Source organism: Malania oleifera, chromosome 12, assembly GCF_029873635.1.
Source record: "Malania oleifera isolate guangnan ecotype guangnan chromosome 12, ASM2987363v1, whole genome shotgun sequence".
Classification (NCBI taxonomy): domain Eukaryota; kingdom Viridiplantae; phylum Streptophyta; class Magnoliopsida; order Santalales; family Ximeniaceae; genus Malania; species Malania oleifera.
In genome coordinates this window covers 17,014,619-17,031,592 of record NC_080428.1, presented here as the reverse complement: position 1 = coordinate 17,031,592, position 16,974 = coordinate 17,014,619, and the positions used below count along the sequence as shown (strand labels likewise).

Here is a 16,974-nt window from a genome sequence, read left to right as displayed (position 1 = left end):
AGGGGGCAGGGGTTTTTCTTCACTTCAATTTTTCACAGCAGCGCAGAAGGTTTTCTTTGCTCTAGTCGCGAGAGACTCTTGCAGAGCCGCAGCGAGACTTCTACTTCACCAACCCTGAGAGCATTCCCAGCCGAGAGAGGAGACCTACAACGAGGAAGCCATTACCGCCATGAGATCCTTCAACTGTAGCGCGTGGGAGAGGGAGACGGTAGGAGGTGGGTGCGGCGTTGGGTATCTCCAACGGATGTTCGCACAAGGGTAAGGCAAGGTAAAAACACAGATTTAGTTTCTTAGGGAGGGTTTCTTTTAGGGAAATCGGGGAGGAATATAAGGAAAAACCTAGGGTTTTTCGCAGGTGCGAAGTGGGGGTTTCTTGGGTTATTCTTGGGCTGATTTTCAGAGGAGATTAGTAAGACAAGAAAGGGTAAATTAGTGTGTACTTGTATTTATTTCCACCAATTTAATATAGTTTCTTTGAGGTGAGTTTCTACTGTGGATGTAGGCAATTTTTTGGACCGAACCACGTAAATGTGTTCTTGTGATTATGTGATTGGCATGTTTATATTTTGCTAGATTTATTAAGGCTTTACTGAATATTGGATTGGTGAACATATATTTTTCTTGATTAGGCTTAGCGCACACACACATGTCAAAATAAATAGGTTTAAGTTTAGGTGTGATTGTGGTTGATGCTTGGACAAAATCAGATTGTTATTGTGATTTGTTTGGAATTAATTAAAATATGAAAATAGAATTAGCAATAAGCTGAATTACACACTACACTTGGGTTTGCAGAGATTCAAACTTGGTGGATTTTTTTGATTTTGCATATTCGGATTTTGCAGATCAAGTTGGGTTTGTAGAATTTATGGGCTTCTTTCCGATGATGATGAAATTGACCGGGTCATCACGTTGGTCATTTGATTCGGAGCTGTGCAGTTCATCAAAGGGGTCACTGTTGCCGTTGGGTGATTTGGCGCCTGATGGCCCTCGGAAAAAACGAGGATTGGGAGGAGGGAAGGGGCGGGCGGCGAACTGGGTGATGGCGAGGGTTGTTAGTGTTCAAGGCTCTGATACCAACTTGAAATCATAGTGTAAGAATAATATGTTTTTTTGTTCTATTTATTTCAATGAATTCATATATATATATATATATATATATATATATATTTTTTTGGGTCCCTATAATCAAGCTATATATATAATGACTGGATAGCTACATTATTTCTAAAATAGGAAAGAATCCCAATTTAAGTTAAGTACAAGATCAACCCAATATTTCAACAAGTACAACGAAGTGTGGAGCTCCTTGCTTAATTTGGTAAACATAAGATGGATCATGCCACAGAAGTTTGTTGATTTTCTCAGTAGCTAGTCATCTTCAAGATTAAATAGTAAAGATAAGGAGTTGCAAATGGTGATTCATGTAACTGTTTCTTAGAAGACACGGAAGGAAAGAAATGTAAAGTCTTCCTCAACAAGATCAATCCGCCTTATATTGTTTACTTTAAGATCTTAAAATCTTTTTCTTTGGAGCAAGTCTTGTTCTTGTTTTTATGCATGCATGGGGATGAAATGATTTAAAACTAATCGCTTCTAATCATGGCTTGTAAATTCCGTTGCACCTATTGTTTTAGAGGGAACTATCTATATTATCTAAGTACTCTCAAATTCCTTAGTTGGGAGTAGTTCTTTTTTGAATAAATTTGTCTCTTACCTCTTAAAAAAAATTAAATAATATTATCTTCTGTTTTGTCTCTAGTAAAATGTAGTACACCTTTCAAAAATAACGATAAGAATGCAAATTAAATATCGTCATAGCGTAGCCACTTCATTTATTTAACAAGAAGCCGACCTTATTCCACAAACTCTATAGTTAACAACACGTCGCATCTCAATCACTGTCTCACTGCTCACTTATACAATCATTAGGTTGGCACAAGAAAATTGTTGGGGTCCAAGCCATCTCCATGAATGGGAGACAAACCTACCCACTCCCATTTTGGTGGTGCTTTGTCAATAAAAGTGGCAAACGGCTGGACAGTTTTTTTTATCAACAAAGGCAGCATGATTAGCCAGTGTTTTTCAACTTTTGTTGCTGGCGCATGGCTAGCGTGAGGGGGTTGTTCAATAACCCATGTAAATTGCGGGCAGAAGGTCTCTATAAATAGAGGAATTATCCTTAAACCAATTATACCGAGAGAAGAGATCTCAAGAGAGTATTATATATTTTTCTATACACTATTAGGGTCTGATGTGAGGGGCGTTTCATACATTGTGAGTGTGGTATAAAATTATGAGGGTAGTTTTTGGGTTTGGGATTTATTCAGAAATTTTTTAATACCTCTTGTTTGTTGGGTGTCTTAAATTTTGAGCAAAATTTAGGAATATTTTTTTTGTAAGCTTCTTTATCATAATAGAGTTTTTGCACGGGATGTCCCTTGATTTTTACCTTCTTATAGAAGGATTTTTTTACATAAAATTATAGTATCCTTAGTTACTATTTATTTAGCCGTTTTCTTTATTTTTCTAAGTAACGAAATTTACATAGTAAGTAACGCGGCCCCCAACAAAAACCGCATCCGCGTTCTCATTGCTGGAACAGGCAAGGTGCTGCCCCTCGAATCCTTCCACCTCCAAGACTTTCCTCGATCGCCATCATCACCACCTCCCTGTTGCTAAGCTTCCCCGCGCGCCCCTTCAACGAGCTCTGAGCCGCTTTGCTGAACAATCCGTACGCGTCCCTCCCACCGCCGGCATCCGCCGTTACGTCCGCCGAAGTCCCATCTGCCTGGCAGCCGCTAAGCAAGATCCCGGCGTCCGGGCCGAGCCAGGCGGCGAGCAGATACTCCGCCTCGAACGGCAGCAGGTGGAACAGGCGTCTGGCGTTGGAGCAGAAGAACTGGAGGAGACGGGTGCGGATATCAAGGGTGTTGATGTTGGTCACGAGGGATGCGAGGTGGGTGAGGACGGCGTTGAAGGGGATGGCTCTGGTTTTGGAGATCGAGAGGATGGGTGTAGTGGAGCGGCGGAGGAGGATGTGAAGGTGGAGGGTCCGATTTGGTCTTTCTCTTGGTCGATGAGGCCGCCGCTGTGGGAAGAATTGGAGACCATGGTGAAGCTGATCACTCCTTTAGGAAGGCGGTTCACCAGCCGCCAGAAGTCCAAAGTTACGAACATGGAGGGATGGAGCGGAGTGAAGTTTACTTGAGCTTTTATTCAAGTCATAAGCCAAGTTCATTAACGTAATTTTTTCAAAGAAAAGAATAGATCTTTCGAAATTTAAAAGCAAGTATGTATTGGGGGCAGTCTTAGAGATTGGAAAATGGTTTGGAGTGACCTTGGGCGTAAAGTTAGGAGATATGCTTAGTGGTGTTGCCTTAATCCTGCAGATGTGTTGTAAATTCTCTCTCTGCGTATTCACATCAGCAGAGAGTTTCTCCTGTGGTTTTTAAAAGGGCTGTCTTCACCAAATTTGCCAACATTTTCTTTGCTCCAAAGTCGAATGTAATTCTCTTTATTTGGTTAGAACTTAAACGTGGGATAAGATTAAAAGAAGAAGTATATATACAGTGAGGCATGGGAATTTTTATGAATAAGACGAACAACAAATATAAATGTTTGCTTGTACGTGAAACAAGCTATTGCGCTTTAACCTAATTAAAATAAAGCCTCCTATTAGAGCCTAAAATTCTATGATCCCATTTCTCTTTCAAAATGGTTAATAATTAATTACCAGCTGTGCATGTTTCCTCAAATTACCAAAGAAATTTAAAATATTGTGTATGTTTCAAAATCTTACTTTATATTCTGTCACTATTTAGTTTTAGAACAAAAAACAATGGTCTCTCTTGAGGTTTAGTTAAAAGATACTCCCCTACTTTAAAATTTCAAGGATCTATTATGAAATTTCAAGAGTCTCCACAGATTTCACTAACATAGTGCTCAAGAGTCTCCATAGATTTCAAGACTTGAATTTAGATTTGTGGGAATTTTTGTACCATGTTTTATCCAAATTATTCAAATAAATTCAAATCTAAAGTCTCAATTCTAGATTCTCAAATATGGGATAAATATGTTAAATAATCACCCGTATGTTTTTTTTTTTTTTTCTTCATTAATTAGAATGAGATCTTCATACTAGTATAACTCATGAGTCAGCAATTCCCTTCTCAAAATTAGAAAATGACGTACACAAAAATCTAATTTGCTAACTATTTGAATTAGTTATGAAGGGCCAATATAATTTTTTTTTTAAGAGGCTATGATGAGGCAACATAATAATTAATATAGAATTAAAAATTTAAAGCTAATTAATATGATAATCCCTTGAGAAAGTTATAAGAGAGTAGCCTTCCAAAAAATTTAAGCCTATTGCCTATTGGTGTAACTTAACCCCAAAGGTCACTCAAAACCATTTTCCAAAGCTAGATATGAAGAACAGTACTCATACCAAGAAATTGAACCTAACCCCTTAAAACCTCTATATATACACATACATTGGAAATTAACAACACGTGGAGAAAATTTGGTAATTGTCATTTTGAAATTAATAATGGAGAATAAGAACGGAGGACAAAAAAGGTTGGCAGTACTAGTAGGGTGCAACTATCCAAACACCCGAAATGAGTTGCATGGCTGCATCAACGATGTGCTTGCCATGCAAGACATGCTCCTGAATCGGTTTGGGTTCCAACTAGGTGACATCGAACTCTTGATCGACGATGCGCCAGGCCCCACCATCATGCCCACTGGCACAAACATTAAAGCAGCACTAGATCGGATGGTGGACCAGGCCCAGTCAAAAGACGTCCTCTTCTTCCACTATAGTGGCCACGGCACGCTAATCCCATCGTTGAAGCGAGGCCATCCCTTCCGCCACGAAGAAGCCATCGTGCCTTGTGATTTTAACCTCATTACTGGTAAGTGCATGCTTATTACTATTTTCTATTTACTTGTTTCTAAATATTATTAAGAAAAAATACTCTTCGTGTCATAGTATGTTGTTTTGACGTAGCGAGTTGATAAGACATAGATCTACATGAACTTATATAAGTCTTGCCTAAGCCCATAATTATATTATAAACTTGTGACAAATAACATTACTCATATGTAGATACTTATAGACAGAGACTCAACCTGATATATCTTGCAATGCATACATATAAAATTAAAAAAAAAAAGGGTCCTATTTTATTTTAAAGTTTATATAAAATTAGTTTTAAAAATTTAAAATTAATTTTAAAGTTTGTGTGAATCCTATTGGTAATTATTTGAAATTTTGAAAAATGAAAAAGTGAAAACAAGTCCAATAACTAAACATGCCTAAGATTTGCATGAATTTTCAAATGCTGAAAGAAGAAGGACAACTTATTAGGATGCAAACTAAATCGAGATTTTGAATTATTTCACTCGACTAGTTTCATTGTGCTTTCACTTTTCTTTTTTAATGTTGTGGATATAAAGTTTAAGTTTTAAATTTAAAATTATATAAATTTTGACAAATTCAATGCAATTCAAATTCACATATATGGGTATATATAGTAGATGGACTTTTTTGGTAGTTTTTAAGATTTAAAAATTATGGTTCTTTCTTTCATATATAAACCTTTTGTTTTCACAAGTTATTGTTTACAAAAAAAAAAATGAAGTTTAAACTAATTACATTATTCTTGAAGATTTGGTTTCAGATCTTGTCATTTGCTAATATCTTATTTATAGTGAAAAATAATAAAAAAATGGCATAATTAATTAATTAACTTGGCTTTATCATTTATGATTTCAATAAAAGTTAAAGTAAACTTCACTTGCACTTCCATGGACCTAGATTTGGACTTCAGGCAGCTGGTCAACCGTCTCCCTGAAGGAGTCAGCTTCACCATGGTCTCCGATTCCTGCCACAGCGGCGGCCTCATCGACAAAGAGAAAGAGCAAATCGGACCCTCCACCTTCACCTCCTCCTCCGCCGCTCCGCCGCCACCCCACCAGCTATCTCTCTCCAAACTCAGAACCATCCCCTTCGACGCTATCCTCAACCACCTCGCATCCCTCACCAACATCAACACCCCCGATATCGGCACCCACCTCCTCCAGCTCTTCGGCTCCGACGCCAGCCCTCGGTTCCGCCTGCCGCCGTTCGAAGCGGAGGATTTGCTCACCGCTCGGCTCCGCCCCGACGCCGGGATCTTGCTCAGCGGCTGCCAGGCGGAGGAGACTTCGGCGGACGTCACGGCGGATCCCGGCGGGGGGAGGAAGGCGTGCGGAGCGTTCAGCAACGCGGTTCAGAGCGCGTTGAAGGAGCACGCGGAGAAGCTCAGCAACAGGGAGGTAGTGATGATGGCGAGGAAGGTCTTGGAGGTGGAAGGATTTGAGGGGCAGCATCCTTGCCTTTATTGCAGCGATGAGAATGCGGATGCGGTTTTCTTGTCGCAGCCTGATGGATGCGCGAGTGATCAGTGAGACGTGGCGTATGGTGATTGATCGAGTTCTATGAATAAGAATGGCTTGTGAAATTTTATTAATAAATTAGGATGGATGATATGTCATTCATTGTGTTCTTAATTTTTTACGGGAGAAAGGATTGGAAATAGTATTTATTTAGCTTATAATAGCTAAGGGTAAGTGCAAAGGTTTTCTCTCTTTTTTCTAAATAAAATTATAAAGTAACCTAAAGAAAAAGGCAACTATCTCAACATGATGATTTGAAGAAGACGTGAGCTATTGAGTTAATCTTTGGTGTAATGTTGTAGTTTTTTATTTTCATAAACAACCAACTAGTAGGGATAATTCCCAAAACTTTGAAGTCAAAAATGTTTGAATTTGAGACAAACCGCCTCAAACACTTCAAAGAAGGCCCGTGTTCTATTTCCCAAAAATTTGAGGACCCATTATATAAATTTAATGCAACACATTAAACATTGAACTAAATAAGTATAAATTCAATGTAAGAATTTGAAACATAAATAATATTTTAAATCTCTTCAGTAGTTCATGTAAACATGCATGGTCGTTAATTTATTAATCATTTTGAAAAATATTTTGTGTCATTTTTGTGCAGCTCCTAGGATATGGTAATGGTTGTATAGCCACTACAAAAAATAAAGCTTTTAGTGACGATTTCAAACAGTCACTAATAATAGAAAGTCGTCACTGATACTTATTAGTGATGACTTAGCTAGTGACGCTTACGGAGTGGTCATTGTAACCGCGGTCTCAATTATTAGTGACGGAAGAAGACCGTCACTAAAAGACTAAGACTGTCACTATAACTGATACAATTTTTTGGCTGAAAATCGTCACTAAAGATATACTATTAATGACGGATTTCAAAACTGTTACTAAAGACATACTATTAGTGACAGTTTCAAAACCGTCACTAAAGACACACTATTAGTGACATGGTTCAATAAACCATCACTAAAGATACACTATTAGTGACGGTTTCAGAACCGTCACTAATAGTTCCTATTTGACAACTTTTAGTGACGATTCAAAAAATCGTCACTAATAGTTACTATTTCTAACTTTTGGTGACGGTTGTAAAAGCGTCACTAAAAGATTTAAATAATCTAAGTTTTTATTTTTTTTAAATCGCACATTAATCCCTATGAGAACCCCGTAATTAATTTTCTGCACACATAATATTGAACCATAATTAAGGATAAATTCTTAAATTGTTTAGAAAATAAAGATATATACATAAAAATTGTTAGAATGTGTATACATCATATAATAAATACATGATAAATTGTTTAGAAAATAAAGATATATGCATAAAAATTGTTAGAATGTGTATACATGATAACAAAAACTACAAACAAAAAAAAAATAAAAATAGGATGCATCGTTTTTATAGTGCTTGTCATCGTCCTCATCATCTTGTGACACACTGCAGACCCTACAAAGTAATAATTATACAAAAAAATTAGTATATTATTTTTTAATGCGTATGTACTATAAAAACAAATGATTTGATAGCACGAATGATTATACATAGCTAAACAAAAAGTGATACAATTTTAAATAACTAAGTTTGATCAATCGGAATTGACCCCACTCGATTTGCAAAGGGTATGTTCGACTTGAACACTTGAGTGCTTAAATCAACTAAATTTGCTAGGTTTGCTTCTAAGCGCATAATTTTCAATCGGGATGGAGTTTTTGGGCACCTTCGGCTTTGATACGTCTAGCTCAATGTCATGGACGTGTCGGGATTGACCCCACTTGGTTCGGACCTCGTATGCCCGGCTTGAACATCAGAGTGCTTAAAATCAACTAAGTTTGCTAGTTTGCTTCTAAGCATATAGTTTTCAACTGGGGAGGATTTTTTGGGCACTGTTAGGTTCAGCATGTCCAGCTCAATGTCACATATGTGTCGGGACTGACCCCACTCAGTTTGGACCTCGTATATTCGACTAGGACACCAGAGTGCTTAAAATCAACTAAGATCACTAAGTTTTCTTCTAAGCACATAATTTTTAACCGGGGAGGAGTTTTTGGGCACCATCGGCTTTGCCACGCACAACTCGATGTCACGGACATGTTTGGATTGACCCTTTTCGGCTTTGACCTCATATGCCCAACTTGGACATTGGAGTGTTTAAAATCAACTAAGTTTGCTAGGTTTGCTTCTAAATGCATAATTTTCAACCGGGGACGAGTTTTTGGGCACCGTCAGCTCCAGCACATCGAGCTCAATGTCACGGACATGTTGGAAATGACCCCACTCAGTTTGGACCTTATATGCCCGACTTGGACACCGGAGTGTTTAAAATCAACTAAGTTTGTTAGGTTTGCTTCTAAGTGCATAATTTTCAATCGGGGAGGAGTTTTTGGGTATTGTTAGCTCCAACATGTCCAGCTCAATGTCACACACGTGTTGGGACTAACCCCACTCATTTTGGACCTCATATGCCCAACTTGGACACTAAAGTACTTTAAATCAACTAAGATTACTACGTTTGCTTCTAAGAACATAATTTTAAATCGGGGAGGAGTTTTTAGGTACCATTGGATCTGCTATATCCAACTGAACGTCATGGATGCGTCAGGGCTAACCCTACTCGAGTTGGACTTCATATGCCCGACTTGGACACTAGAGTTCTTAAAATCAACTAAGTTTGCTAGGTTTGCTTCTAAGTGCATGATTTTCAATCGGGGAAGAGTTTTTGGGCACCGTCAGCTCCGACCCATCTAGCTCAATGTCATAGACGTGTCAGGACTAACCCCACTCAGTTTGGACCTCATATGCCTGACTTGGACACCAGAGTGCTTAAATCAACTAAGATTGCTATGTTTGCTTCTAAGTGCTTAATTTTCATTCGAGGAGGAATTTTTGGGCACCGTCAGCTCCGATACATCTAGCTCAATGTCATGGACATGTCGGGATTGACCCCACTCATTTTGGACCTTGTATGCCCAACTTGGACACTAGGGTGCATAAAATTAACTAAGTTTGCTAGGTTTGCTTCTAAGTGTATAATTTTCAATCAGGGATGAGTTTTTGGGTACCGTCAGCTCTTGCACGTCCAACTTAATGTCAAGATGTGTAAGGATAGACCCCTTTTAGTTTGGACTTCGTATGCCCAACTTGGACACCAGAGTGCTTAAAATCAACTAAGTTTGCTAGGTTTTCTTCTAAGTGTATAATTTTCAATTAAGGATGAGTTTTTGGGCACCATCAGCTTTGCCACGTCCAGCTCAATATCATGGATGTGTCGAGATTGACCCCACTCGATTTGGAACTCCTATGCCCAACTTGAACACCGAAGTGCTTAAAATCGACTAAGTTTGCTAGGTTTACTTCTAAGCACATAATTTTCAACCGGAGAGGAGTTTTTGGGCACCGTTAGTGATGTAGAATGGGTATCAGTGAGTCCTATGGTTCAACCCTCACACAAGCACATACACTCAAAATACTTCGAATTAAGAATTCAATTAACTATCATAAACATCATAAATTATGTTATATTTCACATGTTGTTGAATTTTGAAAAGTGTATGATGTTGTCTAGAAAATAAGTCTCAAGTATTACTGATCAAGGAATTAAGTTTTATACATAAAGATGTTAATTTCAAAGACTAGATTACAAGTTATAAGTTAACGAACTAATATTCATATGATTGATATTAGCTAGCAAGTGACAATATTGAAATCTAAGGGTTTAAATGTGCTATTCAAATATGTAATTTTAGGCTTCAAGCAAAGGCTTACACAATATTAAGTAATTGTTCAAACAAGTACTAAATTTACCACGAGATTCATTGAATGACTTGACATTGTTCAACACAAGTTAGACCACGTCGTGAGTCCTTCGTACAAGCTTTGAATCACCAAGATGAACGCAATAATGGAGTGTAGGGAAGGTGGTTGTGTGGGTGTATAAAGGGAAGTGGTCGTGCGAGTGTTTAGATGGGGGTGTTCATGTGGGTAAGAGGGAGGAGATGGTGATGGTATCACTGGATAGAATGGTCTCTCACCACTTGATCTCCGGAGAGAACGATGTAGTCTCACACTACACAATTGATAGAATGGACAAGGCTAAACAAGCTTCAATAATGGAAATTCATTCAATATTCAAACATGAGCTTCCATAAAAGTTCTTACACTGAAATATATAAAAGCTTAGCATGGGGGACAAGACATTAACTAGCATACACTTCCCACACAAACATGGGAGACAAACATAATAAATACTAACACTAACTACTAACATATTAAATACTCTCACAACTTACTAAGCACACACATGCAAGCTTAATCATCTTGCATTATTACAAATTAAATATGAGACATATGCCAAAGGGAGGCCCAAATTCATGTGGGGTCCATATGGGTCTTAAGGTAGATCTTGCTTCAATACTTCACTTGGTCTTCAAGAACCTAATAATCTTGAAATAAAGTATCCAAGCAAATACAAATCCAAAATAATAAACTCTTCAACAAATGTCTTCCATCAAAAGTAGATAGTCTTCAAGAAATCTCATGTATAGCTACAAAAGACTTATAAACAGTAGCGGACATCGGGAGGTCATCCATGTGTCACCATATCTACAAAGGAAATAGACAAGTTATGTTGATCCCCATCATCTCTCCTGGGACCAAAAGAATTCTCTATGAAGAATGAGAAGTGATGTACTACAAATACAACTCCAGGTTGAGACAAAGGACATCTTCTTTAAGAATCCAGCTCCTCTTGAAAAGTGGCTTGCCTCTCTAATTGACCAAGAACTTTTGGTATGACCTTGCTTATGTCAATGTAGTCTTGTCATCCAAGATCTCTTCAATCTCATCAAGGTTCTTTGGTATGGGTAAAGGTGGAGGTAAAGGTAACTTTGGTGTTTCAAGTTCAAGAGGAGTAGGGAATGGAGTAGGATCCTACAAGGTTAGAATTTGAAGGCTCTAAAAAATATAATGCTTCAAGAAAATGGGTTAGATCTTCAACATTAAACACATTACTTATACGAAAATCAATAGGAATATCAAGTATGTAAGCATTAAAACTAATTTTCTTTAAAACTTTGGAAGGTCTCATCTTTTTGACATGCAACTTTCTTACCTTTCCTATAGGAATCTGCTCGGGATGAATACAGATCATAACCATATCACCCTCTAAAAATTCTTGCAACCTGCGATGTATATTAGCACTAGATTTATAATGCTCATTATTCATTAATTTTCATTATTATTTCAAAGTGTAAATCATGCATATGCTTTGCTAAAGCATCAACTTGCTCACTCATTCCAGCCTGTGGGGGTATTGGGATAAGATCTATAAGCTTCCTTGCTTGGTAACCAGTGACAACCTAAAAAGGACTCAATCCTGTGGTTCTATTCACTGAACTATTAAATGCAAATTCAGCCAAAGAAAGGCACAAATCCCACGAACCTATGTTTTCACCCACTAGACATCTCAATAGGTCACTTAAGCTCCTAAACTCTATTAACTACCTCAGTTTGCCCATAAGTTTGGGGTGGTAGGCACTAGAAAATTGGAATTTGGTGCCTAACATGGCCCACAAGGTTTTCCAAAAATAACTCACAAATTTTACATCCCTATCAGAGACAATAGTCTTGGGAAACCTATTCTTGATGGTAATCTTGTTGATTGCTCTATTATTGATGCATGTGCTCCAAGTGTCATCTTTCTTGGGAGTAAGGAGAGTAGGGCAAGCACATAGGCTTATGCTTTCCTAAATAAAGTCATGTTCCCTTAATTCATTCACTTGTTTCATTAACTAATTATGTTCTATCAGTTCACTCTAGGATGTGGTAAATTAGGTAGAGATGAACTAGGAACAAGGTTAATGACATGTTGAATGTCTCTCATGGGAGGTAACTCACTAAATGGCTCAGAGATGACATCCTCAAACTTGGAAAGTGTAGGTGATACTTCTAATAGTGTTTCATGCTCGAGAAGGGGTGTTTCAGTCTCCCTAGTAATAACCTCCGACACTACCTCTCTATCTCTACTTTCCTGCTCAAATTGATTTTTACTTATGATATTCAATGATTCTCCACTAGTTTTTGTCTTTTCCTTTTTCTTTTTCTCACCTTTTGGCTCTAATGGACTCAAAATAATTCTTTTGTCATTACACCTAAAGGAATAAGTGTTGGCACGACCATTATGTGAAACATCAAAGTCATAAAGCCAAGGTCTTCCTAAAAGAATATGTGCAACATCCATAGGAAGGGCATCACACCAAATTTCATATTTATAGTCCGTAATTTTGATAGGGACTAAGCATCTATGCCTTACAGGTATTGTCGTTGCATTTACCCATGCAACTTTGTAAGGATGGGGATGGGATTCAACTTTTAAATTCAATTTTTCTAAAGCTGATTTTGAAATTACATTCATGCAACTTCCTCCATCAATGATCATTTTGCAACTTTTATTCTCACACTTAATGTAAGTATGGAAAATAGAAATGTGTCACCAATCCTCTTATTCTTGAGTGGTAACCATGATGCATCTCATAACATTCAAATTAGCATTTTCATCTTCCTCGATTGACAACTCATCCTCACTTGCTACTTCCTCAGGGACAAAGGGTTGTTCTTCTCTCGAATCTTCCTCTTCATCCTCTCTTTAAATTGCCAAATTTCTAGTTAGGTATTGCTTAGCAAAGTGGCCTCTTTTGTGACATTTATAGCACACATCATTCCTAAAAATTTGTTTTGAAGATCCATTCATGGGTGCCTTTCTCTTGTCCAATGGTTGTTGGACAGTGGGATTGTTACCTCTAGAAGTTACTTGACCCATGCTGGTGGGTCTAATCTTCTCATATGATGTGGCCTTTCTTGGGTAAGTATCATTGGAAGTGTTTCCAAATTTTCTTCCCATTTGATATTTACTCATTTGCTCATAGTCGTGTGCTAAATTAAATACATGCTCAAGTGAATCAATATGATGGGAAAACAACTCTTTTCTTGACTTGGGTTTCAAGCTAATCCTAAAATAGGAAAAATTTTGGATAATACACTCTTCCACACCATACCTAATGGAAAGTTCATCAAATTTGCTCATGTATTCGGTCACATTCAAACTTCCTTGCCTAAGACTATATAGTTGGTCCATGAGGCGTTCCTTATAAGATATTGGGACATACTTTTCTTTCAACCTTTCTTTCATCAAATCCCAATGTTCTATAGGTCTATGACCAAGACGAGCTTCTTGTCTTTCAACATTCACCCAATGAAGCTTTGCTTTCCCAATCAACCTCATCTTTGAAAATCTCACTCGATGTGGGTCATTCATTTTATACCAATAAAAATATGAATCCATTTCAATCAACCAATGTTGAAAATTTTTGGGTCCATTTGACCACCATATGTAGGGGCTTTAATTTTTTTTACTCTTTTCATCACATCCACATCTGGATAATGATTTTCCCTACAATATGGTCTCCTTGGTTGAAAATCCTTTTATCATAATCCTCACCATTCTAGTTTGGAACATAAGGGTCATGATGTTGGAACCTTCTAGGAGCCTTTGGTCTTTGTCGAGGATGAATTGGAGGTCATTCTTGAGTGGTATTGCTCTCTCTCTCTTGGAGTATGGTTTTGCTCCCTAGAATGATGGGAAGCAACCTCTTTGTCAACCTTAAGGGGCTGTCCCAAATTTTTTTGGAAGTGGGTTGGGGGCTAAGCTAGCTTCTAGCTTCTTAATTCTTACAAGTGCATTAGTCAAGTATTGGGTCAAGTCATGGACTTAGTCTTGTAGGTCATCTAAGAGTGTGTCAAGGTCCATATCATTCCTATGACCACGATAACGATTCCCAACTCCGGTTTCCATCAAAACACAATTTGTGTTGCCAACTAGACCAAACTGTTGACCGTTTGGGTCAATTCGTCGACTGATTGGATCAAAAGTCGACTGTTTGGGGCAATTAGTCAACTATTTGGGTTAATTAGTCGATTGTTTCAGACAGAATGGATATTGTCTGAATTCTGGAGCCAATAAGTCAACCATTTGGGCTAAATAGTCGACTATTTTGGACAAAAACTATTTTTTTTTTCTATAGCTCTAAGGGAAAATGGGACTTTTAAGGGTTTGCCTAATCTGACCTAAGTTCTGATACCAAGATGGTGTAGGATGGGTATGGGTGGCCCAATCCTACATTTCAACCCTCACACAAGCACATACACTCAAAAGACTTTGGATTAAGAATTCAATTAACTATCATAAACATCATAAATTATGCTATATTTCACATATTGTTGGATTTTGAAAAGGTGTATGATGTTGTCCATAAAATAAGTCCCAAGTATTACTAATCAAGGAATCAAACTTTATGTGTAAAGATGTTAATTTCAAAGCCTAGATTACAAGTTCTAAGTTAACAAACTAATATTCGTACAAAACCTTGAAACATTTTACATACAGCATTTCATTCCACACTTATTTGAGTATACAACAAATCATATCGTTTTCAGTTCGAGAAATACAAGTTAATACAAATACAGGTACGGTCATCTCAATACTACAGTTTTATACAACATGCAATTTTTCCAACAGAAATAGAGATGATACCTGAAACCCCCAATTTTTCCAAAAATTGTAACCCGAAAACCCCGCATTTTCACCCGATAGATTTTCCCAAATAAGTAGCCAAAACATACATACGATCGTAAACTATAGGTTTACCAATCCCGATTTCGAAAATTATTGATATAAACAAAATCCCCTTACCTTTTCCCAAATAACAAAATACAAACTCTATGGCTCCAAAACTACGAACTGAGTCCCCAAAACCTAAACATCCAAAACTATACTTCACTACAATTCTTACTACTACATATATACTGAAACAAAACTAAAATCGGACCCTTACCTCGATTTTGGGTCAAAGCCCAAAATGACTTTCTTATCTGCTAAAAACGTAGAGATTCCTCCCCTGATCCACATAGTAACATTAGATCGTTGAATCAGGTGATGAATAGCAAAGAATCAAAGAGAGGGGGAGAGATTTCACTGGTTCTAGAGAGAGAGAGAGAGAGAGAGAGAGAGAGAGAGTTTTATCTTACTTAACCTCTAAGCAAAGCAATAGGATATTTATAGCCCCTTTGACCCGGCCAACCTCGTCGATGAAACGGCGCCTTCGTCGACGAATCATCCACACATTTCGTCGATGAACCAGCTCTTTCGGTGATGAACCCTATTCCAATATTTTACAACATGTTCAGTATCTCTTCGTCGACGAGACTCTGAATTTCGGCGACGAAGAGTATGAGGTCCTTTATTGACGAGAACAATGGCTTTGTCGACAAAGCCTATAAAATTTACCTTTTTACCTTTTTGTTATTTATTCAATCTACATATCTTGGGTCGAGTTCTTACATCTTTGACAAGATGATTGAAATTAGAATTATAGGAGGATGTTATGATTGTTATCAATTTACTCCTCCCACTTCTCACAAGTGGTATCAAACTGTTATCGCTAAAATCTAGATTATGATTTGTTGGCTTGATCACAACCTCGACCACCTAAAATAGAGTTGTCAATAGTCATTATTCACCTATTAAAATAAATACTGAGTTGAACATATGAAAAATTAGGTAAAAAAAAAAAATGCAAAGGGGGAAAGGAAAACAACATAAGGTGGTTGACCAACAACTTTTGGCGATCGATCGGCCTCTTTTCCCACCTTTATTTGGTGCCTCCAACAGGTGGTCGATTGACCCTAGAAAATTTTGAAATTTTTTATTGTCCTTTTGTGATTGGCTAAGGAATTTGGGTATGCCAAGTGTCCCAATGTTGCCACATGTCAAGTAACCACATTGGCAGTTGGTAGTTAGTAGTTAACGGTAGTTAATTTTGAATTTGAATTTTCAAAACTAAAATAAAAAAGGTCTTTCTCTCCATTCCATTGGAGATCTATAAAAGGACCTCTTGGGAGAGAAAAGGGGCACGTCCAAGTGAGGGTGAGGAGAGGACTTTCAAGAGTTTTAGAGGGATGAAATTGGGAGTTTGATTGATTGAAAGAAAAAAAAAAAAAGAAAAAAAAAAAGAGATAACTGCATCTCTCATCTTTTGTCTTAAGTACTAAGGGAGTGAATTTGAAAGAAAGGGTACTCCACTTGATCTACATCAGTATTTTCTTCATCAAGGTTAGTGTCTAACCCTTCTCTTCATTAGTTTTCATTAGTTTTATAAGATTTTGTATGTTGTGGATATTTTATGAATGTTCATGTATTAGAAGCGTTATGTTTTTTTTTCATTAAATCATATCAATAATTGCATGATATATGTTTTAGGGTGTTTCTATTTTAATCTCATTGATAAAAGCTTGTGGTTAGCTTCCACTTGTTAGATTTGAAAAAGTAGTCATTTAGCTGGCTACTAGGCAATTGACTGCCCTTTGCAAGTAGTCAACCATGGAATCCCAAGAATGCATATTTTTGCACTTTTTCATGGATTTCTCTGAGATTTTATGTTCTTTGGAGTCTTTACACTCGTTAGAGTGTAGTT

General features: G+C 37.4%; 1 protein-coding gene and 1 pseudogene across 1 annotated transcript; one reads left to right on the top strand and one right to left on the bottom strand.

The window, feature by feature from the left end:
• Nucleotides 1-2,529: 2,529 nt before the first annotated feature.
• On the bottom strand, nt 2,530-3,473 carry LOC131143839 (metacaspase-9-like; annotated as a pseudogene).
• A 1,048-nt stretch (nt 3,474-4,521) lies between these two features.
• LOC131144070 (metacaspase-9) lies at nt 4,522-6,599 on the top strand. Its single transcript, XM_058092441.1, has 2 exons — nt 4,522-4,922; nt 5,828-6,599. The coding sequence occupies exons 1-2, from the start codon at nt 4,556-4,558 to the stop codon at nt 6,457-6,459; spliced, it is 999 nt and encodes a 332-aa protein (XP_057948424.1). The 5' UTR covers nt 4,522-4,555; the 3' UTR covers nt 6,460-6,599.
• The last annotated feature ends 10,375 nt before the right edge of the window (nt 6,600-16,974 follow it).

Bases quoted from the DNA above. Each gene is read 5' to 3' on its own strand.
- LOC131144070 (XM_058092441.1), top strand. From the start codon at position 4,556: ATGGAGAATAAGAACGGAGGACAAAAAAGGTTGGCAGTACTAGTAGGG. The intron at 4,923-5,827 runs GTAAGTGCATGC...CCATGGACCTAG, and splicing joins TGATTTTAACCTCATTACTG to ATTTGGACTTCAGGCAGCTG.